The sequence below is a fragment of the Bombina bombina genome, chromosome 8, assembly GCF_027579735.1.
Source record: "Bombina bombina isolate aBomBom1 chromosome 8, aBomBom1.pri, whole genome shotgun sequence".
Classification (NCBI taxonomy): Eukaryota; Metazoa; Chordata; class Amphibia; order Anura; family Bombinatoridae; genus Bombina; species Bombina bombina.
In genome coordinates, this window is record NC_069506.1 from 192,826,996 (window position 1) to 192,852,665 (window position 25,670).

Consider the following 25,670-nt stretch of genomic DNA (forward strand, 5'->3'; position numbering starts at 1 on the left):
ATGTCCTGCTATAGTAGAATTGAACCTGTTTCTTTTATTTGTCTGCAATGTATTTTTTTGTCAAGCTTGGTAAATATAAGTTGTCATTATATTGCACGTGCATATTTAACTCGGCAATTTATACTACGTCCATACTGCCTCATAGGCATATATCTCCCTGCTGTATTACCAGTCTAATTATTTATGGGTCTGGGATATTGCAGATACTTCACAGTTGAGGCAAGCAGAAAGCCTGTGTGTACTATATTTCTCTTGTAAGATGTATCCAGTCCACGGATCATCCATTACTTGTGGGATATTCTCCTTCCCAACAGGAAGCTGCAAGAGGATCACCCACAGCAGAGCTGTCTATATAGCTCCTCCCCTAACTGCCACTACCAGTCATTCTCTTGCAGCTCTCGACAAGATAGGAAGTAGCTAGACAGATGTGGTAAATTTATGTAGTTTATCTTCAATCAAAAGTTTATTATTTTCAAATGGTACCGGAGTTGTACTGTTTTAGCCTCAGGCAGAAAGTTGAAGAAGAGTCTGCCTGTGGTTTTTGATGATCTTAGCAGGTTGTAACTAAGATCCACTGTTCTCACACATAACTGAAGAGATGAGGTAACTTCAGCTGGGGGAATGGCGTGCAGGGTCTCCTGCTATGAGGTATGTGCAGTTTAAATTTTTCTAGAGAAATGAATATGCTAGAAAATGCTGTTAATACCGGATTTATTTAAGGTAAGCCTGATTACAGTGATTTAATAACGACTAGTATCATGCTTGCTGTAAAAGGTAATATTCTTATTACTTTCTCACATTACTGAAAATAAGATAACGTTTGCTGGAAGTGTTTAAACGTTTTTTTCTACATATTGGTGTTAAAACTTTATTGGGGCCCAGTTTTTCCACATGGCTGGCTAGATTTTGCCTAGGGATAGTTTTTTATGGCCCTCTCACTGTGAGTACAGGTTGGGAGGGGCCTAATTTCAGGCCTAAATCGTGCAGTAGTTTTTGCAGCTTGAGACTTCCAGCTTCCCTGGAGGAGTCCCCTGAACACTTAGGACCTCTACAAAGGGTTTTTGTGCCTTCAAAAGTCATTGTATGGGCAGGTAGGGCCACAGCAGAGCTGTGGCAGTTTGTTGTGACTGTTAAAAAACGTTTATATCGTTTTTTTTTATTTTATCCGGTTTTGAAACTAAGGGGTTAATCATCCATTTGCAAGTGGGTGCAATGCTCTGTTAGTCTATTATACACACTGTAAAAATTTCGTAAGATTTACTGCTTTTTATCACTGTTTTTCAATTTCTGACAAAATTTGTTTCTCTTTAAGGCACAGTACCGTTTTTATTTTTTGCTTGTTTACATTTATCAAAGTGTTTTCCAAGCTTGCTGGTCTCATTGCTAGTCTGTTTAAACATGTCTGACATAGAGGAAACTCCTTATTCATTATGTTTAGAAACCATTGTGGAACCCCCTCTTAGAATGTGTACCAAATGTACTGATTTTACTTTAAGTTATAAAGATCATATTCTGTCTTTAAAAGATTTATCACCAGAAGAAATTGACAAGGGGGAAGTTATGCCGACTAACTCGCCCCACGTGTCAGAACCTTTGACTCCCGCTCAAGTGGCGCCAAGTACATCTAGCGCGCCCATGGCGTTTACTTTACAAAACATGGCGGCAGTTATGGATCATACCCTTACAGCTGTATTGTCCAAACTACCAGGGATACAAGGAAAGCGAGACAGCTCTGGGACTAGAAAAAATACAGAGCTCTCTGACGCTTTAGTAGCTATGTCTGATATCCCCTCACAGTATGCAGAAGCTGAGGCAGGAGAGCTTCTTTCTGTGGGTGATTTTTCTGACCCAGGCAAGATGCTTTAACCTGATTCTGATATGTCTACATTTAAATTTAAGCTTGAACACCTCCGCGTGTTGCTCAGGGAGGTTTTAGCTACTCTGGATGACTGTGATACCATTATAGTGCCAGAGAAATTGTGTAGATTGGATAAATACTTTGCAGTGCCTGTTTACACTGATGTTTTTCCAATACCTAAAAGGTTTTCAGAAATTATTACTAAGGAATGGGATAGACCAGGTGTACCGTTCTCTCCCCCTCCTATTTTTAAGAAAATGTTTCCAATAGATGCCGCTACACAGGACTTATGGCAAACGGTCCCTAAGGTGGAGGGAGCAGTTTCTATCCTAGCTAAGCGTACAACTATTCCCGTCGAGGAGAGTTGTGCTTTCCTAGATCCAATGGATAAAAAGTTAGAGGGTTACCTTAAGAAAATGTTTATTCAACAAGGTTTTATTCTCCAGCCTCTTGCATGCATTGCCCCGGTCACTGCTGCTGCGGCCTTCTGGTTTGAGTCTCTGGAAGAGGCCTTACAGGTAGAAACTCCATTGGATGATATACTTGACAAGCTTAAAGCGCTTAAGCTAGCCAATTCATTTGTTTCTGACGCCGTTGTTCATTTATCCAAACTAACAGCTAAGAACTCAGGTTTTGCTATACAGGCGCGTAGGGCGCTATGGCTTAAATCCTGGTCAGCTGACGTTACTTTAAAGTCTAAGCTTCTCAACATTCCCTTCAAGGGGCAGACCCTATTCGGGCCTGGACTGAAGGAGATCATTTCTGATATTACTGGAGGATAAGGTCATGCCCTTCCTCAGGATAGGTCGAATAAATTAAGGACCAAACAAACTTACTTAGCCGACATTCTGATACAGGCGTCGAATTTCCAAATTGCCGAGTCCCATACGGACATTGTTCTGGCATTCCTGAGGTCTCATGGGTGGAAAGTGAACGAAAAGAAGAGTTTTCTATCCCCTCTCACAAGAGTTTCCTTCCTGGGAACTCTGATAGATTCTGTAGAAATGAGGATTTACCTGACAGAGGACAGGTTGTCAAAACTTCTAAATTCCTGCCGTGTTCTTTATTATACTTCTCGCCCTTCGGTGGCTCAGTGTATGGAAGTAATCGGCTTAATGGTAGCGGCAATGGACATAGTTCCGTTTGCCCGCCTACATCTCAGATTGCTGCAACTCTGCATGCTCAGTCAGTGGAATGGGGATTACACAGTTTTGTCCCCTCTACTAAATCTGGATCAAGAGACCAGGGATTCTCTTCTCTGGTGGCTATCTCGGGTCCATCTGTCCAAAGGTATGACCTTCCGCAGGCCAGATTGGACAATAGCAACAGATGCCAGCCTTCTGGGCTGGGGTGCAGTCTGGAATTCTCTGAAGGCTCAGGGGTCGTGGACTCAGGAGGAGGCACTCCTTCCAATAAACACTGGAACTAAGAGCGATATGCAATGCTCTTCAGGCTTGGCTTCAGCTAGCGGCAGTGAGGTTCATCAGATTTCAGTCGGACAACATCACGACTGTAGCTTACATCAACCATCAAGGGGGAACAAGGAGTTCCCTAGCGATGTTGGAGGTTTCAAAGATAATTCAATGGGCAGAGATTCACTCTTGCCATCTATCAGCTATCCATATCCCAGGAGTAGAGAACTGGAAGGCAGATTTTCTAAGTCGTCAGACTTTTCATCCGGGGGAGTGGGAGCTCCATCCGGAGGTGTTTGCACAGTTGATTCAATGTTGGGGCAAACCAGAACTGGATCTCATGGCGTCTCGCCAGAACGCCAAGCTTCCTTGTTACGGATCCAGGTCCAGGGCACTCTAGCAGCGCCTTGGTCCTTCAACCTGGCTTATGTGTTTCCACCGTTTCCTCTGCTCCCTCGTCTGATTGCCAAGATCAAACAGGAGAGAGCATCAGTAATTTTGATAGCACGTGCATGGCCACGCAGGACTTGGTATGCAGATCTGGTGGACATGTCATCCTTTCCACCATGGACTCTGAGGCAGGACCTTCTACTTCAGGGTCCTTTCAACCATCCAAATCTAATTTCTCTGCGGCTGACTGCTTGGAGATTGAACGCTTGATTTTATCAAAGTGTGGTTTCTCCGAGTCGGTCATTGATACCTTAATACAGGCGCGAAAGCCTGTCACCAGGAAAATCTATCATAAGATATGGTGTAAATATCTTCATTGGTGTGAATCCAAGGGTTACTCATGGAGTAAGGTCAGGATTCCTAGGATATTATCTTTTCTCCAAGAAGGATTGGAGAAGGGTTTGTCAGCTAGTTCCTTTAAAGGACAGATTTCTGCTCTGTCTATTCTTTTGCACAAACGTCTGGCTGAGGTTCCAGATGTGCAGGCGTTTTGTCAGGCTTTAGTCAGAATCAAGCCTGTGTTTAAACCTTTTGCTCGGCTTTGGAGTTTAAATTTAGTTCTTAAGGTTCTTCAAGGGTACCAAACCTGTTTTTTTACCTAAGGTGGTATCTAATAAAAATAGCAATCAGGAGATTGTTGTACCGTCACTGTGTCCTAATCCTTCTTCAAAGCAGGAGCGTCTTTTACACAATCTTGACGTGGTTCGTGCTTTAAAGTTTTATTTACAAGCTACTAAAGATTTTCATCAAACATCTGCATTGTTTGTTGTCTACTCTGGACAGAGGAGAGGCTATAAGGCTTCGGTAGAAATTTGCTCATAACTTGTGAAATTAAGTAGTAGGTAAGGTGGTTGAGACCAACTCTAATTCACAGAGTTGTTTTTTTCTTGGAAATACCATCATACCCATGATCTACTTTCTTCTGTCCAGCACTGGAATCTGAATAATATGGACGCTGTTACAAACTTCACTTGCAATACAACTGCTTGACTTACATATGCGGTAGGTGCGGTGCATTGAGCCTCTTTAATATATGAATTGACTCTATATGCGTAATTCCCACCCATGACCCACATTTGTTAAAAGCAGTCTGATTCATTTTTACTTCAAAGAAACGAAGTCTGTCGTTGCTTATCATTACTCCTGCACTTTGACCTCCTGACCGGAACCGGTCCAGAGCATGGGACATCCCGCAAATACGGCTGTGAATGTGTCTTTGAAATTTAACTCACAGTCATTGGATACAAGCCAGAAGATTCTGCAAGCTTTTCGCTGTTTTAAAAACAACGCAGAGGGAATTTTCCAAGTTATACCTGCATTCATATAAACAGCTGGATCAGACACTCTAATCACTGGCCTGATTGTGAAAGGACGGTAACATTGACTCTGTTTCAATTTTAACATTGTGTTACTTTGCAACATATTATTATTATTTTTATAGTTACTTACAGCACTACACACTGATGTTTTATAATTTATGTTGATTCTTATTCTATTTTAATTGTACTATTTTACTTTGTATCAGATGCCGGCATCGCTTATTGCAATACAATTATAAACTTTTTTATTATACTCTTGTGTAATCCACATTCCTTATATAGTTCTTTACCTCTCATATGCTGTTTTTTACAGCGCATTCCCATATCACCTTCTTCTTTGTCTATTTTGGTTTGATGTTAGGAGGTGCACTTACCTTTTGGGAATAGCATTTGAGATTTGAGCGTTGTATCTTATACCTACCCTGTTGTTTTGAAAAGGCTTCGGTAACCTCTCTTTCTTTTTGGCTAAGGAGTATAATACGCTTAGCTTATGAGACTGCTGGCCAGCAGCCTCCTGAAAGGATTACAGCTCATTCTACTAGAGCCATAGCTTCCACATGGGCTTTTAAAAATGAGGCTTCTGTTGAACAGATTTGTAAGGCGGCGACTTGGTCTAAATTTTTATACTTTTGCTTCTTCGGAGGCTATTTTTGGGAGGAAGGTCTTGCATTCAGTGGTGCCTTCCGTTTAAGCGCCTGCCTTGTCCCTCCCTTCATCCGTGTCCTATAGCTTTGGTATTGGTATCCCACAAGTAATGGATGATCCGTGGACTGGATACACCTTACAAGACAAAACATAATTTATGCTTACCTGATAAATTTATTTCTCTTGTGGTGTATCCAGTCCACGGCCCGCCCTGTCATTTTAAGGCAGGTGTTTTTTATTTTTAAACTACAGTCACCACTGCACCCTATAGTTTCTCCTTTCTCTTGCTTGTCTTCGGTCGAATGACTGGTAGTGGCAGTTAGGGGAGGAGCTATATAGACAGCTCTGCTGTGGGTGATCCTCTTGCAGCTTCCTGTTGGGAAGGAGAATATCCCACAAGTAATGGATGATCCGTGGACTGGATACACCACAAGAGAAATAAATTTATCAGGTAAGCATAAATTATGTTATGCAGCCTATAATTTTAAGTTTTCCTGTTCCTCTGTAGTTCAGATGTTTGACACTGCTGATGCCTTCTTAGAGACATAGCTATTTCTTATTTTACCTGCTTTAGCATGTCTATAGACCTTATCCATTGGATGGCTGCTTCCAGATATTCCTATCCTCCCTATACTAAATTTAAGAGAAAAATAGTACCTTATTCTTTCTGAGAGTTTGGTGTGTCTGGTTGTACCAATGTAATCTTTTAAGCGTGTTCTATATTTGGGTGTATAGTTTTAGATGTCCAAAAGTGGCCAATGTAACTTAAATACTATCCCTCTTATTATGCTATCAAAATATGTCCTGAAGTCCAATAGTGGCTTCAATTAGTTATTGGAACAATGTTCCACAGAAAGAAATGCTATAGTAGCAGTCTATGCCCAGACTATCTTACAGGCAGGAACTTTAAAATAAAATATAACTTTTATTGGTCCATTTAAAAGATGGGAAACAACATACAAATTAAAATCCCCATCAGAAATTCAACTGTTTGGGAGTGTTTCCTGTTATCTTGGTTTACAGCCTTTTAAATTCTTGATATACTATATCAGGAACACTATGATTGTTAAGTTGAAATCGCCCCTCTATAATAGTGATATAAATAAATCCCGGTCTCTCTCTGGTTCTTTATTGTGAGTCGGATTATTGGGGTTGAATGATCAATAATGTGAGTTCACAAGCATTAACTTGTAAAGTGTCAGGCAGCAAGCAAGTCAACCAGGTATTGAAAATCCCTACACTAGTTAATATTTGGGATCATTGGGGAAATACTTGTATGCAACAAATGTTTCAATAACACTTTAGAGCTGAAATTCTGCAAGTTGTAACTTTATAGGCTGAGGTTAATCATATTATTATAAGCGGCAGAAAAAACGATATCGAAAAAAATCATAAACATCACCTAGATTTGCATTTAAAATCGGAATGTATACGGCTAACCAATATAAGCAGTAATAACTGCAATGCTAAGAAACAATAAACAGTACGTACATCTATATGATAAGTTTAAACCCATTTGGTGAACTCATATTTGGACAAGTATAAACTGCAATGTTAAAATAAAAACATTTATACTTGCACTACAAGATAAAACGTACATGCAAAATATTATATGAACATTGTGACTCAAGATTTACACCAATATCAACCAATTAATTCCATTGTAACCTAAGATTCACAAATATAGGTACTTGGTTAATGCTTGTGAACTCACATTATTGATCATTCAACCCCAATAATTCGACTCACAATAAAGACCCAGAGAGAGACCGGGATTTAATTATATCACTATTATAGTATATCAAGAATTTAAAAGGCTGTAAACCAAGATAACAGGAAACACTCCCAAACAGTTGAATTTCTGATGGGGATTTTAATTTGTATGTTTCCCATCTTTTAAATGGACCAATAAAAGTTATATTTTATTTTAAAGTTCCTGCCTGTAAGATAGTCTGGGCATAGAGTGCTACTATAGCATTTCTTTCTGTGGAACGTTGTTCCAATAACTTTTTGTATGTTAATCAATGCTAGCACCACTCCTCTCAATACAAAAGTAGGGTAATAACTAAGACCCTGAATTATCTAAAAGATATGAGGAGTATGCCTTTATAGTGCCCTTGCCAACTTTGTGTATAGATACTGGCTTCAATTAGTGTTGGGGATACTTCTTCTATAATTATAATATTAACTGTTCATCAAGTAGAGAAATCAAACACAGCTCTCGGCTTACACAAAAAAAAACGGAAGTAATCCCCAAGGTTGAATATGTAAAAGTAACAATCCTCAAAAAACTCGGAGTGCCGTAGCCTATGTGGGGGATAAGTCAGCAACAATAAGAACTAGACAAGGAAAAGCGACAGGCACAACTCCAAAACCAAAAATAGTAAAATATAACAAAATTTATTTGAGACATATAAAACGATATACAGACATGGCAGGCAAAAGGTGCAGACAGTCTGATGCGTTTCACGCCCCCTACAGGCGCTTACTCATAGACTACGGTCTCTGTAGAAACCTACTCTATGTATATGTTATGTGCAACAGAATTAACTATTGCACCACCATACAAGAAGAAAAAGGTTAAAAACAAAACACCTTACTGGACGCAGTAATTGTAATGGCTTAATCTTATAACAGGATACATATCCAATTAACTGACAGCTAAGTTACAAATTAAGTATATGTAATCCCTGCATGAAAGATAACATTGTTAATAACAGAAATAATACAAAAATATATACAAAATATACAAGTGCAGTAATATGTATAAATTTTATACATGACATAGTCAAATAATTTAAACTACATAAAATAACCTATTGTCAAAACATAAGTAAATATAAATACAAAGTTAATTATCAATAAAAAAAAATTACATCCCACTAATTTCAGGGGTCCATTAATTAATGCTTTCCAAAAAGCTGTTCAAGATATTTTCAAGTTGGAACAGAGTGTTGAGACTGGTGCTGACTCTCTTAATCTGACATTTAAAGAACGACAAGCTCTTAAATCTTTAGAGAGTAACAATGACATTGTTATATATAATTCAGATAAGGGTGGTAGCATTGTAGTAATGAACAAAGATTTTTACTTTCAGGAAGTATACAGGCAGCTGTCTGATGATAGTGTACCGCAAACTACAATCAAATCCTATAAAGGTTTTTCAAAATAATCTTAGGAAATTGGTTGCGGAAGGCATAGCCCTGGGAGTTTTAAAAAATCATGATATGAACACCTTGGTCCCACAGAATCCTATTAGTCCAATTTTTCACCATGTACCTAAGGTACATAAGAATGTGGAGTGTCCTCCGGGTAGGCCAATAGTGGCTAGTATTGGCTCATTATTTGATCCATTGGCAGAATGGTTGGATTGTATACTCCAGCCACTTGCAAAGTCACAGTTGTCCTACCTTCAGGACACTTCACAGCTATTACTCACACTAGATCAGGTTATACTTGGCTTATCCTGGATATTACCTCTCTTTACACTTCTATTCCCCAAAACTTGGGCATAAAGGCGGTTGAATACTTTATGAAAAGAGATTCAAAATTAACCATAGACAAGATACAATGTGTTTGAAGTGATAATATTTTTGTTGTCACACAATTATTTTATGTTCAATAATGAGTACTTTCTTCAAACTTGTGGCACAGCCATGGGTGCTAAATTTGCGCCCTCATTTGCAAATATTTTCGTGACATGGTGGGAGCAACTATATATCTATATATCAATATAAATATTTGTATAGGAAATTAGCACATCTAGGCAAGAATCCCCGCTTGCTTTTTCCCCAGAAATAACTCGTATACAATGTTACCAATGCACAAGAGAATTCTGGGTAAGCTATGCAAATTAGATATGCAAATTCTCAGTTTTTTTGCTTCAAAAATACTGTTTTAACACAGCTATCCTTTTAATAGGATTATAGCAGCAAATCAGAAATCACTCCTAGACACCCTGTTTCGTTCCTTGGTATGATGATATTGAACTGTTTGTATGATATATAGATAATCTGCTCCTCATAGTCACAATTTTTAAGATTGAGAAGAAATACCAAAATAGATAGTATCTATGATCAGCAATCGATAAAACTTACAAATAGATTAATGGACTGTGGTTATAAGTATCATAGATTGGAACAATGTAGACTAAAAATTAAAACTGAGAATGGAGTTAAGAAACATACTCAAAAACACACAGAAAAAGATGAAAATAGCTATGAAGAAGCCATTGTTTTCACTACAGAATTTAGTCAACAATACAGTGATATAGTAAATATATTGAATAAAAACATCTGCATATTTTGTCCGCTGACTATGTCTTACAGCCCTATATTAAAAATTGTAAATTTGTGCCAAAGAAATCTAGGAGTCTTGCACAAACATTGTCACCTAGTTTAGTAAAAAGTAAGGAAAATAAAAAATCTGGGAACTGGCTGTCTAAAAAATGTACTTTTAAATGTGGAAGCAAAATCTGCTATCCTTGCCCCAATATCTATTTGGGTAATAACTTTACTAGCCAGGTAACCAAAAATACTTACTGTATTGATTTTTATGCAAACTGTGGTTCACAGTTTGTTGTTTACCTTTTAACCTGAAATATTTGCCTCTGTCAATATGTTGGTATAACCACCCGATCAGTTAGAACAAGGTATAATGAACATATTAGAGATGTAAAGAATTATAATAAGGATTCAACTGTAGCCAATCATTTTAATAATTTTCATTTTACCCATAGTGCAAGCTTGGCGTTACAAATCATTGATATGGTAAGAATCCCCCCTAGAGGTGGTAATAAGTCCAAAGTCCTAGAGAAAGAAGAATTGTATTGGATTCTAAAATTGCATACACTATATCAATCAGGCATGAACAGAGAATGTGATATACAGCTTTTTTATTGATAATTAACTGTATTTATATTTACTTATGTTTATGTTTTGACAATAATAGGATATTTTATGTAGTTTAAATTATTTGACTATGTCGTATCAAATTTATACATATTACTGCACATGTATATTTTGTATATATTTTTTGTACTTCTGTTATTAACAATATTATCTTTCATGCAGGGATTACATATACTTAGTTTGTAACTTAGTTGTCAGTTAATTGGATATGTATCCTGTTATAAGATTAAGCCATTACATTTACTGCGTCCAGTCAGGTGTGCTTTGTTTTTAACCTTTTTCTTCTGTTGCACATAGCATATAAATAGAGTAGGTTTCTACAGAGACCGTAGTTTATGAGTAAGCGCACATTTTGCCTGCCATGTCTGTATATAGTTTTATATGTCTCAAATAAATTTTGTTATATTTTACTTTTTTTGGTTTTGGAATAGTGCCTGCCGCTTTTCCCTGTATAATATTAACTGTTGTATAGCTTTAGAGGCCCAAAAGTGGCCTGTATAATTTAAATATTATCCCTCTGAATATGGTGCCATAATGTGTCCTGAAGTCCAAAAGTGGCTTCAATTAGTGTGGGGGAGTTCTCTTCCATCATTTTTTTTATCTTACTACCTATAGTACTATAGCTTTTATAACTGCTACAAATATTAAGTGATAGTTCCAAAAGTGGCTTGCGTCACTTAAAAACCCTCAGTGTAGAGAGATATACATTTTTGGGGTCCATGCGTCGCCTCAGATGTTAATGAGGGCGAAAAAGAGGGGTGTCAATAGGTTTGCTCTTTACATATTTGACGAGTGAGTTATTCTACTGTGACTGATTAATGTGTTTGTAAAAACCTAATGTTGTTCATGTACATTGATGTAGTCCTATATCTGTACATGCAATATCATCTTCTTCACCTGTATGCTCGGTTATGCTACATGAGCAAACTGAATGTTTTTGTATTTTAGGGAGGGATCAAGGTAGGGATCAAGGTGTGGGAAGTATGAGGTGGGACGGTATTTCCTACACTACAGCAAATCTTGACTTTAACAGCTAACTGAATAACCCCTTCACTGCCAGGAATTTCAGAAGTGTGGTGAGCAGCTACAATAATTGGCCATCTACTTACCAAAAGCTAATGGCAAACCATGCATGTCTGCTGTTTCTGAGCAACATAGACCCCAGAGAAGCTTTTACAACATTTTTTTTATGACTGCAAATTTGTGTGTACGTTTTCCATTGAGAAACCCGAAGTTTGCACAAACATTTTTTTTTATTTTTTTTTAATGATCATAATTGGTGGCCAAATACTGGCATCAAATATATAAAAATTGGTTGCATACTTTTAATTATATATAGTTTTCCTAGGGAAATGGAAAAAAAGAAATGAAACCAAAGACTCTGTTTAAACGAAGTTATAGCACAAATACTAAAATTTCTATAGTACTTTTGGCAAGATTTTCTCATAAATTCCTGGTAGCGAAGGATTTAACGGGACATTAAACTGCTGAGTAACATAGTTAATACTCGCCATGCTATTGTTTTTCCTCCTATACCTACTACGCTCTTTAAAGCCAATCTCTTATTATACAAAAGTCAGTTGCTCTACATCCTTATACTGGGCGCCACCATCTTTGGTACACACCTATTGTTGCATTGTGTGACAGAAGCAGTGCACTTTCACTCATTGGTGATGTTGCTGGCTTTTTGACAGCTGTACCTTGCACTTTTAGGATTACCTTGCACAATATAAAGCAGAAGAGTTATGCTTTTTGCAGTACGTATTTTAAAAGTTACTTATCAAATATAAAAAATGCTTGTCAAGAAGACACCAATATCACATCTGTGAATGTGTAACAATTCTGGCACAAGGTTCTTGAATACTTAAATTCCAAGATGGCGGCGCCCATTGTGAAGATGCAGAACTTCACTAACCAACACTTTTGAAGGGTTAAATAAGAGAATAGCTTTAAAGAGAGCTGAAGGCACTGGAGCAAACACAGCATGGTGAGTAGTTGTATCCAGCAGTTTATTGATCGCTTTTAAAGAGATGTTTGTATATTATGCTTATTGACAAACATTGAGAGTGCTAATTTACATATTTGAAGGGAGGCTGCCTTTGCTAATTTGACTCATGTTTATATTACTAAATGATGTATTGATTGCATAAAAGAAAAATCTTATTGGCTGTTTTGCACTTATTTACAGTTCTTTGCCACACGATTGCAAGAAATTTGAGTGACCTCACGCAGAAATGCAAGTGATGTCACTATAGAGGAATATACAAAACATATAGTCAGAGGGTGGTAGCAGATGACAGATATCTGAATTAGTCAATTAACCATGCAGAGAATTAACAGATGCAAATGGTTGCAGATTGAAGTATCAATTAATTAGGTGTGATAGAGCTGTAATCAAATTACTTTTTGGTTGAAAATGCAAGCAAAAACAACATATAGCTAAGGTAATTTAAAACTCCTATTTACCAGGCATGCGTGCATGAATTGGTTATTTAAAAGGACAGTCTAGTCGAAATTAAACTTAAATGATTCAGATAGGGCATGCAGTTTTAAACAACTTTCCATCATTTACATCATCAAATTTGCTTTGTACTCTTGATGTTCTTTGTTGAAAGCTTAACCTATGTAGGCTCATATGCTAATTTCTAAGCCCTTGAAGCCTGCCTCTTATCTCATTGCATTTTTAGTTTTTCACAGCTAGATAGCGCTAGTTCGTGTGTGCCATATAGGTAACGTGCTCACTCCTGTGAAGTTATTTATGAGTCTGCACCGATTGGCTAAAATGCAAGTCTGTCAAAAGAACTAAGATAAGAGGGTAGTGTTGGTTATGCAAAACTGGGGAATTGGTAATAAAGGGATTATCTATAACAATTCTGGAGATTACTGTTCCTTTAAGGGTAACCAAGACTTTCTTTAGTTATCCAGAGCAAATTTTTCCAACTTGTGGCATTATGCACTTGGGTGGGGTAGTGTAATATTTATACATGTTTTAAGCTATCCAAAGTACAGTATTAAAGGGACATAATACTCATATGCTAAATGACTTGAAACTGATGCAGTATAACTATAAAAAGCTGACGGGAAAATAACACCTGAGCATCTCTATGTAAAAAAGGAAGATATTTTACCTCACAATTTCCTCAGCTCAGCAGAGTAAGTTCTGTGTAAAAGGTTATGCTCGGCTGCAGTAAAAAAAAAATTAAAAAAAATGAAGAAATGAACAGCAGCCAATCAGCATCAACAGTGCTGAGGTTATGAACTCTTTTACTGTGATCTCATGAGATTTGACTTAACTCTCATGAGATTTCATTGTAAACTTCCTTACACTGAATAGGGAAATAAGATGAGAGTGCACGAGGCTCATCCCTTTGGCTGTCCTGGGACAGACATACTGATTTGCTGCTTAGAAGTCCTTTACATTGGGATGTGGCTACTAAGAAACTTTTGATGTAAAATATCTTCCTTTTTTACATAGAGATGTTCAGGTGATATTTTCTAGTCAGCTTTTTACAGCTATGCTGCATCACTTTCAAGTGTTTAAACATTTGGGTATTATGGCCCTTTAATTGCATAATTTAACATAAATTGATTTAAGGATAATATGTGCAACAAACAGCAAAAATTAATTTTAGCGTAATATTGGCTTATATTTTAGCCGGTGGTTAGTAAAATCCGCCAGATAGTGTGCCCATCAAATAAGTACCAGTGTTCTCACTAGGACCTATGTGTTGTTGTTTTTATTTAATATTTTTATGTTCACACAAGAGTGACAAACTTTCTTTTTCATTTTGTGTTGTGGTATGTTCAGAGAAGATCTGATGTGTGATTCACGTCTGTATAAATCGGCTTGAGCGGATAAGATACTATAGTAGATGTCCAAACTTAAAATCTGTTTTGCTATTGACTGATATTTATGTTATCAAACGTTTTTTTAGGTAAGTATTTTTACTATACTTTTAGGAGCCTAGGTGTTTAAGCATCTCAGTTTCCAGGAGTTAAGCTTTAAGAGCTATATTTGCCAGAGGTAGATGAATAATGGTTGAGGGGGAACTTAATGGTTGGTTAAAATTTTTTAATCATTGCTGGTTAGACCATAACATAGTAAATTTAGACCATAAAATACAACAGGTTAATACCAAACACCAAGTTCTAGGTACACTTGTTACCTTTGCCTGTTGATACAAAAGACAGTATTAATAAAGTTAGAATACAGGTGGCCCTCGTTTTACAACGGTTCAATTTAGACAGTTTCAGAATAACAACCTTTTTTTCCAGTCATGTAACTGCTATTGAAAAGCATTGAGAAGCAGTGCATTTATTAAAATAGTAGGCGGAGCTGTCCGCTTGTGTTGCAGCAAAGTCAAGCAAGCTGAAATTAATCAGTTTAACCATAACCAGACCTGAGCTATCGAGCAGATTTCAAAGGAACAAGATCTTCCTGTCTATAAATCAGTCCAGATTGGAATGCATAGAAAGAACTGTTTGCAGAAAAATGCAAGTGAAGTCTGTGTTGTGTGATTATTTTATTAGGTTTATAATGCTGTTTAGCAAATAAAATCATTTAACTTAGTTTAATTATATATTCTATGTTGTGTGATTATTTTATTAGGTTTATAATGCTGTTTAGCATTTAAAGTCTTCATTTCAAAGCTTTACAAATAATGTATTAGGTGTTACTTATGACAATTTTGAGAGGGGCCTGGAACCTATCTCCCTCACTTCCCATTGACTTACATTATAAACTGGGTTTCAATTTACAACGGTTTCGATTTACAACCATTCCTTCTGGAACCTAACCCCGGCGTAAACTGAGGGCTACCTGTATTCACTTGCTTTGGTGTACTTATGCCATGGGATCTTGGCGCAATTATGTCAAGATTTTTATTCTTCTCTCAGGTTTACAGGGTCCCTAGTTAAGAGACAGTAGCACTAAAAATGGCAACAAAAGGCCATTGTTACAAAGAAACCAAATACTGTGACTTATTTGGGTTGCATCTGCTTTGAAAAGCATTAAAGGACCACTAAATACAGTGGAATTGCACAATTAACAAGTGTATAATAAATACAGTGCAATAGAACTTACTCTGAATTTCAAATAAGCAGTAGATTTTGTTTCTTACAAATGTATTTTTTAAATTTGCCGCCTCCCTCTTATGTGGCAGCCATCAGCCCATTGTGGACTAGTATACATATATACTGTGAACTTGTGCACATGCTCAGTAGGATCTTGTGCCTCCGAAAGTGTGTTTATAAAAAGACTGCAAAATTTGATAATGGGAGTATTTTAGAAAGTCTCTTAAAACTGTGTGCTCTATCTGAATCATTAAAGCTTAATTAAAAAGTCAACACTGTAGATTTGCATAATCAACAAAGGCATGATAAGAAGACAATGCAATAGCACTTAGTCCGAACTTCAAATTAATAGTACATTTTTGTTAAATAAATTGAAAAGTTATGTCTATTTCCACTCCCCCTGTACCATGTGACAGCCATCAGCCAGTCACAAATGCATATACGTATACGAGTGCCCTGTCTTCTAAATATTGAATGGCTACATTATGGCTTTTGTGTTAAGGTTGACCTTCCTGGGCTAGAATGTATCAAAAGAAAACTATTACATACTGTGGTTTACTCCAATTTGAAACGTCTATTGGTAGTTTCTCCAACATAGGTGTGTCCGGTCCACGGCGTCATCCTTACTTGTGGGATATTCTCTTCCCCAACAGGAAATGGCAAAGAGCCCAGCAAAGCTGGTCACATGATCCCTCCTAGGCTCCGCCTACCCCAGTCATTCTCTTTGCCGTTGTACAGGCAACATCTCCACGGAGATGGCTTAGAGTTTTTTAGTGTTTAACTGTAGTTTTTCATTATTCAATCAAGAGTTTGTTATTTTCAAATAGTGCTGGTACGTACTATTTACTCAGAAACAGAAAAGAGATGAAGAATTCTGTTTGTATGAGGAAAATGATTTTAGCAACCGTAACTAAAATCCATGGCTGTTCCACACAGGACTGTTGAGAGCAATTAACTTCAGTTGGGGGAACAGAGTGCAGTCTCTTACTGCTTGAGGTATGACACATTCTAACAAGACGATGTAATGCTGGAAGCTGTCATTTTCCCTATGGGATCCGGTAAGCCATGTTTATTACGATTGTAAATAAGGGCTTCACAAGGGCTTATTTAAACTGTAGACTTTTTCTGGGCTAAATCGATTGATTATTAACACATATTTAGCCTTGAGGAATCATTTTATCTGGGTATTTTGATATAATAATATCGGCAGGCACTGTTTTAGACACCTTATTCTTTAGGGGCTTTCCCAAAGCATAGGCAGAGTCTCATTTTCGCGCCGGTGTTGCGCACTTGTTTTTGGGCATGCAGTCGCATGTGAGAGGAGCTCTGATACTTATAAAGGACTTCTGAAGGCGTCATTTGGTATCGTATTCCCCTTTGGGTTTGGTTGGGTCTCAGCAAAGCAGATACCAGGGACTGTAAAGGGGTTAAAGCTTAAAACGGCTCCGGTTCCGTTATTTTAAGGGTTAAAGCTTCCAAAATTGGTGTGCAATATTTTCAAAGCTTTAAGACGCTGTGGTGAAAATTTGGTGAATTTTGAACAATTCCTTCATGTTTTTTCGCAATTGCAGTAATAAAGTGTGTTCAGTTTAAAATTTAAAGTGACAGTAACGGTTTTATTTTAAAACGTTTTTTGTACTTTCTGATCAAGTTTATGCCTGTTTAACATGTCTGAGCTACCAGATAGACTGTGTTCTGAATGTGGGGAAGCCAGAATTCCTATTCATTTAAATAAATGTGATTTATGTGATAATGACAATGATGCCCAAGATGATTCCTCAAGTGAGGGGAGTAAGCATGGTACTGCATCATTCCCTCCTTCGTCTACACGAGTCTTGCCCACTCAGGAGGCCCCTAGTACATCTAGCGCGCCAATACTCCTTACTATGCAACAATTAACGGCTGTAATGGATAATTCTGTCAAAAACATTTTAGCCAAAATGAACCCTTGTCAGCGTAAGCGTGGCTGCTCTGTTTTAGTTACTGAAGAGCATGACGACGCTGATATTAATATCTCTGAAGGGCCCCTAACCCAATCTGAGGGGGCCAGGGAGGTTTTGTCTGAGGGAGAAATTACTGATTTAGGGAACATTTCTCAGCAGGCTGAATCTGATGTGATTACATTTAAATTTAAATTGGAACATCTCCGCATTTTGCTTAAGGAGGTATTATCCACTCTGGATGATTGTGAAAATTTAGTCATCCCAGAGAAACTATGTAAAATGGACAAGTTCTTAGAGGTGCCGGGGCTCCCAGAAGCTTTTCCTATACCCAAGCGGGTGGCGGACATTGTTAATAAAGAATGGGAAAGGCCCGGTATTCCTTTCGTCCCTCCCCCCATATTTAAAAAATTGTTTCCTATGGTCGACCCTAGAAAGGACTTATGGCAGTCAGTCCCCAAGGTCGAGGGAGCGGTTTCTACTTTAAACAAACGCACCACTATTCCCATAGAGGATAGTTGTGCTTTCAAAGATCCTATGGATAAAAAATTAGAAGGTTTGCTTAAAAAGATGTTTGTTCAGCAGGGTTACCTTCTACAACCCATTTCATGCATTGTCCCTGTCACTACTGCCGCATATTTCTGGTTTGATGAACTGCTTAAGGTGCTCGATAGTGACTCTCCTCCTTATGAGGAGATTATGGACAGAATCAATGCTCTCAAATTGGCTAATTCTTTCACTCTAGACGCCTCTTTGCAATTGGCTAAGTTAGCGGCTAAGAACTCTGGGTTTGCTATTGTGGCGCGCAGAGCGCTTTGGTTGAAATCTTGGTCGGCTGATGCGTCTTCCAAGAACAAGCTACTAAACATTCCTTTCAAGGGGAAAACGTTGTTTGGTCCTGACTTGAAAGAGATTATCTCTGATATCACTGGGGGTAAGGGCCACGCCCTTCCTCAGGATCGGCCTTTCAAGGCAAAAAATAGACCTAATTTTCGTCCTTTTCGTAAAAACGGACCAGCCCAAGGTGCTACGTCCTCTAAGCAAGAGGGTAATTCTTCTCAGGCCAAGCCAGCTTGGAGACCAATGCAAGGCTGGAACAAGGGAAAGCAGGCCAAGAAACCTGCCACTGCTACCAAGACAGCATGAAATATTGGCCCCCGATCCGGGACCGGATCTGGTGGGGGGCAGACTCTCTCTCTTCGCTCAGGCTTGGGCAAGAGATGTTCTGGATCCTTGGGCGCTAGAAATAGTCTCCCAGGGTTATCTTCTGGAATTCAAGGGACTTCCCCCAAGGGGGAGGTTCCACAGGTCGCAGTTGTCTTCAGACCACATAAAAAGACAGGCGTTCTTACATTGTGTAGAAGACCTGTTAAAAATGGGAGTGATTCATCCTGTTCCATTAAGAGAACAAGGGATGGGGTTCTACTCCAATCTGTTCATAGTTCCCAAAAAAGAGGGAACGTTCAGACCAATCCTAGATCTCAAGATCTTAAACAAATTTCTCAAGGTCCCATCGTTCAAGATGGAAACCATTCGAACTATCCTTCCTTCCATCCAGGAAGGTCAATTCATGACCACGGTGGATTTAAAGGATGCGTATCTACATATTCCTATCCACAAGGAACATCATCGGTTCCTAAGGTTTGCATTCCTGGACAAACATTACCAGTTCGTGGCGCTTCCTTTCGGATTAGCCACTGCTCCAAGGATTTTCACAAAGGTACTAGGGTCCCTTCTAGCGGTGCTAAGACCAAGGGGCATTGCAGTAGTACCTTACCTGGACGACATTCTGATTCAAGCGTCGTCCCTTCCTCAAGCAAAGGCTCACACGGACATTGTCCTGGCCTTTCTCAGATCTCACGGCTGGAAAGTGAACGTGGAAAAGAGTTCTCTATCCCCGTCAACAAGGGTTCCCTTCTTGGGAACAATTATAGACTCCTTAGAAATGAGGATCTTTCTAACAGAGGCCAGAAAAACAAAGCTTCTGGACTCTTGTCGGATACTTCATTCCGTTCCTCTTCCTTCCATAGCTCAGTGCATGGAAGTGATCGGGTTGATGGTGGCGGCGATGGACATAGTTCCTTTTGCGCGCATTCATCTAAGACCATTACAACTGTGCATGCTCAGTCAGTGGAATGGGGACTATACAGACTTGTCTCCGAAGATACAAGTAAATCAGAGGACCAGAGACTCACTCCGTTGGTGGCTGTCCCTGGACAATCTGTCTCAAGGGATGATGTTCCACAGACCAGAGTGGGTCATTGTCACGACCGACGCCAGTCTGATAGGCTGGGGCGCGGTCTGGGGATCCCTGAAAGCTCAGGGTCTTTGGTCTCGGGAAGAATCTCTTCTACCGATAAATATTCTGGAACTGAGAGCGATATTCAATGCGCTCCAGGCCTGGCCCCAGCTTGCGAGGACCAGGTTCATTCGGTTTCAATCAGACAACATGACGACTGTTGCGTACATCAACCATCAGGGGGGAACAAGGAGTTCCCTAGCGATGGAAGAAGTAACCAAAATTATTCTTTGGGCGGAGTCTCACTCCTGCCACCTGTCTGCTATCCACATCCCAGGAGTGGAAAATTGGGAAGCGGATTTTCTGAGTCGTCAGACATTGCATCCGGGGGAGTGGGAACTCCATCCGGAAATCTTTGCCCAAGTCACTCACCTGTGGGGCATTCCAGACATGGATCTGATGGCCTCTCGTCAGAACTTCAAAGTTCCTTGCTACGGGGCCAGATCCAGGGATCCGAAGGCGGCTCTAGTGGATGCACTAGTAGCACCTTGGACCTTCAAACTAGCTTATGTGTTCCCGCCATTTCCTCTCATCCCCAGGCTGATAGCCAGGATCAAGCAGGAGAGGGCGTCGGTGATTTTGATAGCTCCTGCGTGGCCACGCAGGACTTGGTATGCAGATCTGGTGAATATGTCATCGGCTCCACCTTGGAAGCTACCTTTGAGACGAGACCTTCTTGTTCAGGGTCCGTTCGAACATCCGAATCTGGTTTCACTCCAGCTGACTGCTTGGAGATTGAACGCTTGATTTTATCGAAGCGAGGATTCTCAGATTCTGTGATCGATACTCTTGTTCAGGCCAGAAAGCCTGTGACTAGAAAGATTTACCACAAAATTTGGAAAAAATATATCTGTTGGTGTGAATCTAAAGGATTCCCTTGGGACAAGGTTAAGATTCCTAGGATTCTATCCTTCCTTCAAGAAGGATTGGAAAAAGGATTATCTGCAAGTTCCCTGAAGGGACAGATTTCTGCCTTGTCGGTATTACTTCACAAAAAGCTGGCAGCTGTGCCAGATGTTCAAGCCTTTGTTCAGGCTCTGGTTAGAATCAAGCCTGTTTACAAACCTTTGACTCCTCCTTGGAGTCTCAATTTAGTTCTTTCAGTTCTTCAGGGGGTTCCGTTTGAACCCTTACATTCCGTTGATATTAAGTTATTATCTTGGAAAGTTTTGTTTTTAGTTGCGATTTCTTCTGCTAGAAGAGTCTCAGAATTATCTGCTCTGCAGTGTTCTCCTCCTTATCTGGTGTTCCATGCAGATAAGGTGGTTTTACGTACTAAACCTGGTTTTCTTCCAAAAGTTGTTTCTAACAAAAACATTAACCAGGAGATTATCGTACCTTCTCTGTGTCCGAAACCAGTTTCAAAGAAGGAACGTTTGTTGCACAATTTGGATGTTGTTCGCGCTCTAAAATTCTATTTAGATGCTACAAAGGATTTTAGACAAACATCTTCCTTGTTTGTTGTTTATTCTGGTAAAAGGAGAGGTCAAAAAGCAACTTCTACCTCTCTCTCTTTTTGGATTAAAAGCATCATCAGATTGGCTTACGAGACTGCCGGACGGCAGCCTCCCGAAAGAATCACAGCTCATTCCACTAGGGCTGTGGCTTCCACATGGGCCTTCAAGAACGAGGCTTCTGTTGATCAGATATGTAGGGCAGCGACTTGGTCTTCACTGCACACTTTTACCAAATTTTACAAGTTTGATACTTTTGCTTCTTCTGAGGCTATTTTTGGGAGAAAGGTTTTGCAAGCCGTGGTGCCTTCCATTTAGGTGACCTGATTTGCTCCCTCCCTTCATCCGTGTCCTAAAGCTTTGGTATTGGTTCCCACAAGTAAGGATGACGCCGTGGACCGGACAAACCTATGTTGGAGAAAACAGAATTTATGTTTACCTGATAAATTTCTTTCTCCAACGGTGTGTCCGGTCCACGGCCCGCCCTGGTTTTTTTAATCAGGTCTGATATTTTATTTTCTTTAACTACAGTCACCACGGTACCATATGGTTTCTCCTATGCAAATATTCCTCCTTAACGTCGGTCGAATGACTGGGGTAGGCGGAGCCTAGGAGGGATCATGTGACCAGCTTTGCTGGGCTCTTTGCCATTTCCTGTTGGGGAAGAGAATATCCCACAAGTAAGGATGACGCCGTGGACCGGACACACCGTTGGAGAAAGAAATTTATCAGGTAAACATAAATTCTGTTTTTTTTTTAAAAGACTATGCCTTAGCCTTTATGCTTTGCGTATGTACACTATAGTTATCACAGCTTTTCTATCCTTCTTCTGAAATAATATTACTGACCTTCTAGCAGTTGCAAAGAGGTGAGATGTTTCTAGATGTCAGATGTGGAAGTAGCCTTTATAATGCCGCAGTTTACCACAAGTTTTCATGTAGCATTACAGAATTGACACTAAGGCCCAGATTTAACAAGCGGGTGGACAGGTGGTGTATATCTTTGCCCCTGTCCGCCTGGTGTTGTGCTTAGCGAGCAGCAATACACTGCCGGAATTTATAATTTAACACAACGGGAAGTGTACAACGCCACCCCCTGCTCGCGTGCAGCCAATAATGTGTGACCAGGTGTTGTCAATCTCCCCTGTTGGAAAAGTCCAGAGGGATTGAGATTTGCCACATAACGTAATGGGTTAAGAAGCGAGCCTGCAGCCGATGGGTCTCTGAAGCTGCTATCGCAGCCTCAGTTTTGGCCAGAGGATGCTGGTCAGTCCTGCAGGATGAAAGAAACTGTGAAGTTTGCAGGTGTTGGTCATTTTATTTGATTTGCATTCCGGTAGCAATGCTCCTGATATCTATCATTTAATTAATCTGTCAAGTTATTTACTTGCTGTAATTACATTTCCTTTGTTCTTGTTTCATGATAAATAAAAGGTAAAATCCCTTTAAATAGAGGAATACATATTGCAAGGATTTCTATGAAGTATAAGCAACTGCTTTAATATTACAACAATGAATAAAGTTTATGGAGATTTTTTATGTCACCACCAGTTTCCACACTTTACCACCTCAATGGAAACTAGACCATACATTGTAATTGCATTCTTTCAAGGCACATAAATACCCACAGTTTTTCTTTCTGTTAAATTAGATGGAGCTTACAATTAAACAAATAAATACATTTTCTTCTCATTATTATTATTATTTTTTGAAGAGAATATCTAGGTAGACAACTAGTATATGTCTGGAGCAGCAGTTTTGCAAGAATTTTGCTTTTCCACAGCATTGTTTGCACAATGTATAACATTAAAGGCATTCTTGCAAAACTGCTGCAATATAGCGTCCAGACACATGCACATTTCTTAGCATTATTCTGTGAATGAAAATCACACAAAAAAGGGGGCACCGCCTAGTGTAACACTGTTAGGACACGATTGCGAATCACACTTCTTATTGAAGAACCATACTCACAAGTGTTGCAGCACCCTATTGTGCTGAGTTGAACAGACTGGGATCTTTGTGTCCCAGCTCACTGATCCTTGGTGCAGGACAGTCTCCCCTTTTTGTTGCTCCTGGTGTAAACTCGGGACAAAAAAGCTCAGGCTTCCAGAGCGATGGATATATATACATTTTAATAAAATGGTATAAATAAAAACTTAAGGTTTAGCCTAAAGTATTAAAAACAGTTGCAACGCATTTCTCAGCTGCACTAGCTGTTTCATCAGGCATATGTCCCTTGCCTGGAAGCACTGACTTTTAAATTCTACACATCCAATCAAATGCTTCTATATTCACACACCCTTTACCAGGTGTTTCCAACTAATTGTTTCAAACCTCCATTGCTACATTGTCACTAATACATAAATAAATATAACTTTATATGTTTGATACAAAAAAATCCTCATCACGCAACCACTGTCTGCCAAAAATCAAACATTTAAAATCAAAGACAAATACACGTGCAATGAATTCTTTACAATCCAAATACACAATATATCTTATTCCTTGTTAAATGAATCATTTGATAGACATATTAGAGGTGACATGATTCATTTAACAAGGAATAAGACAAATTGTGTATTTGGATTTTAAAGAATTCATTGCACGTGTATTTGTCTTTGATTTTAAATGTTTGATTTTTGGCAGACAAGTCAAGTACACAATATTTTTATTGCATATCTCATAACATTATTACACTGTGTTGTTTTTCATACATCCCTTGTAAGTAACATTTGCACCCCCTATGGTTGAGACAAAGTATTGTCTCCAACAGTAGTGGTTCTTACATTTCTTAGCATGCCTGCTTTTCAACAAAAGATACCAAGATAATTAAGTACATTTGATAATAGAAGTAAATTGATTTTTTTTATTTACTCTATCTGAATCATGAAATACAAGTTTTGGGTTGTCCCTTTAATGAGCATTTGCGAATAGTTCTGAGCACCTTGTCATGATTTACTTTTCTATTTGTACGATAGTCCTCTGACTTTCACTTGCTAATCCCCTTGTGCTTAATCTAGGCGTTCTTTCTGAGGAACAGATCCGCTGTAAGAAGATTAAAAAAAGACAGCAGGAAGATGATGCAGTGCGTTCAACTGCTGTCTTGGTTCCTCCTAGTCCTTGTATGTTCACTCAAGATATAGTTCAACTCACACCACAACAGGAAGAAATGATCCAGCAACTAGTTTCAGCACAACAGCAATGCAACAAGAGATCTTTTAGTGACCAGCCCAAAGTTACGGTATGCTCCTATATATGTCAAAACAGATGAGCAAGAAAACATATGTATCTGTAGTCGTACTCTCTAAACAACATTAAACCATTCTCTTTTGCTGTAGTGTGTCTGTGTAGCTGATTTAGTCCAATGTCTCACATTATATTTGTTGCTTTTTATTACTAGCCATGGCCTCTGGGTAGTGACCCAAACAGCCGTGAAGCTCGTCAACAGCGATTTGCTCACTTTACAGAATTGGCAATAATTTCAGTTCAGGAGATTGTGGACTTTGCCAAGCAAGTTCCAGGGTTTTTGGAGCTGTCACGAGAGGATCAGATAGCACTACTGAAAGCTTCCACTATTGAGGTATGAAATAGTGTGGGGGGGGGGTTCTTACTGTATAAATAATTTTTCTCTCCTCTTTTGTCTCTTCTCTTGCCTCTCGCTGTGTTATCCGCCCCCCCCCCCCCCCCCCCTGCAAAGGTACTACTGGACCCTACTGCCAGTCCAAACCAACCTTTAGGACTAAGGAACCCCCCTTATTCAGGCATTTTAAGGATAGATGTTGTGAAATGCTTAAAGGGACAGTAAATTCAAAATTAAACTTTTATGATTTAAGTATGTCATGTAATTTTAAACAAATTTCCAATTTCTTGTGTTATCTAATTTGCTTTGTTCTAATGGTATCATTTGTTGAAAAGCAAACCTAAGCAGGCTCTCGAGTAGCACTGTACGACTGGGAACTAGCTGCTGATTGGTACCTGCATATATATTCCTGTTGTCACTGGCTCACCTGATCTGTTCAGATAGCTTCCAGTAGTACATTGCTGCTTCTTCAACAAAGGATACCAAGAGAATAAAGCAGATTTGATAGTGGAATTAAATTGGAAAGTTGTTTTAAGATTCTATGCTCTATCTGAATCATGATTCATGAAAGAGAAATGTTGGGTATCATGTCACTTTAAAATAAAGCTTTTCAGGCTGTTGACTCAATCTGTAGGTTGCTTTTAGTTTCTATAAATTAAGTTTAGGCTACATTGGTTATGGAGAATTGGCCACATTATTCCTTTAGATGTTGTTTGGCTTTAAAATTAAAA

At 38.9% G+C, this 25,670-nt stretch overlaps 1 protein-coding gene across 2 annotated transcripts in view; it reads left to right on the forward strand.

The window, feature by feature from the left end:
• LOC128638694 (oxysterols receptor LXR-beta) overlaps window positions 1-25,670 on the forward strand; it is a 184,893-nt gene that overhangs the window by 89,460 nt on the left and 69,763 nt on the right. For both annotated transcript variants that reach the window (XM_053690814.1, XM_053690815.1), the window contains exons 7-8: window positions 24,380-24,600; window positions 24,760-24,939. In XM_053690814.1, coding sequence (XP_053546789.1) covers window positions 24,380-24,600; window positions 24,760-24,939 — 401 coding nt within the window. The remainder of the gene's footprint in view (window positions 1-24,379; window positions 24,601-24,759; window positions 24,940-25,670) is intronic.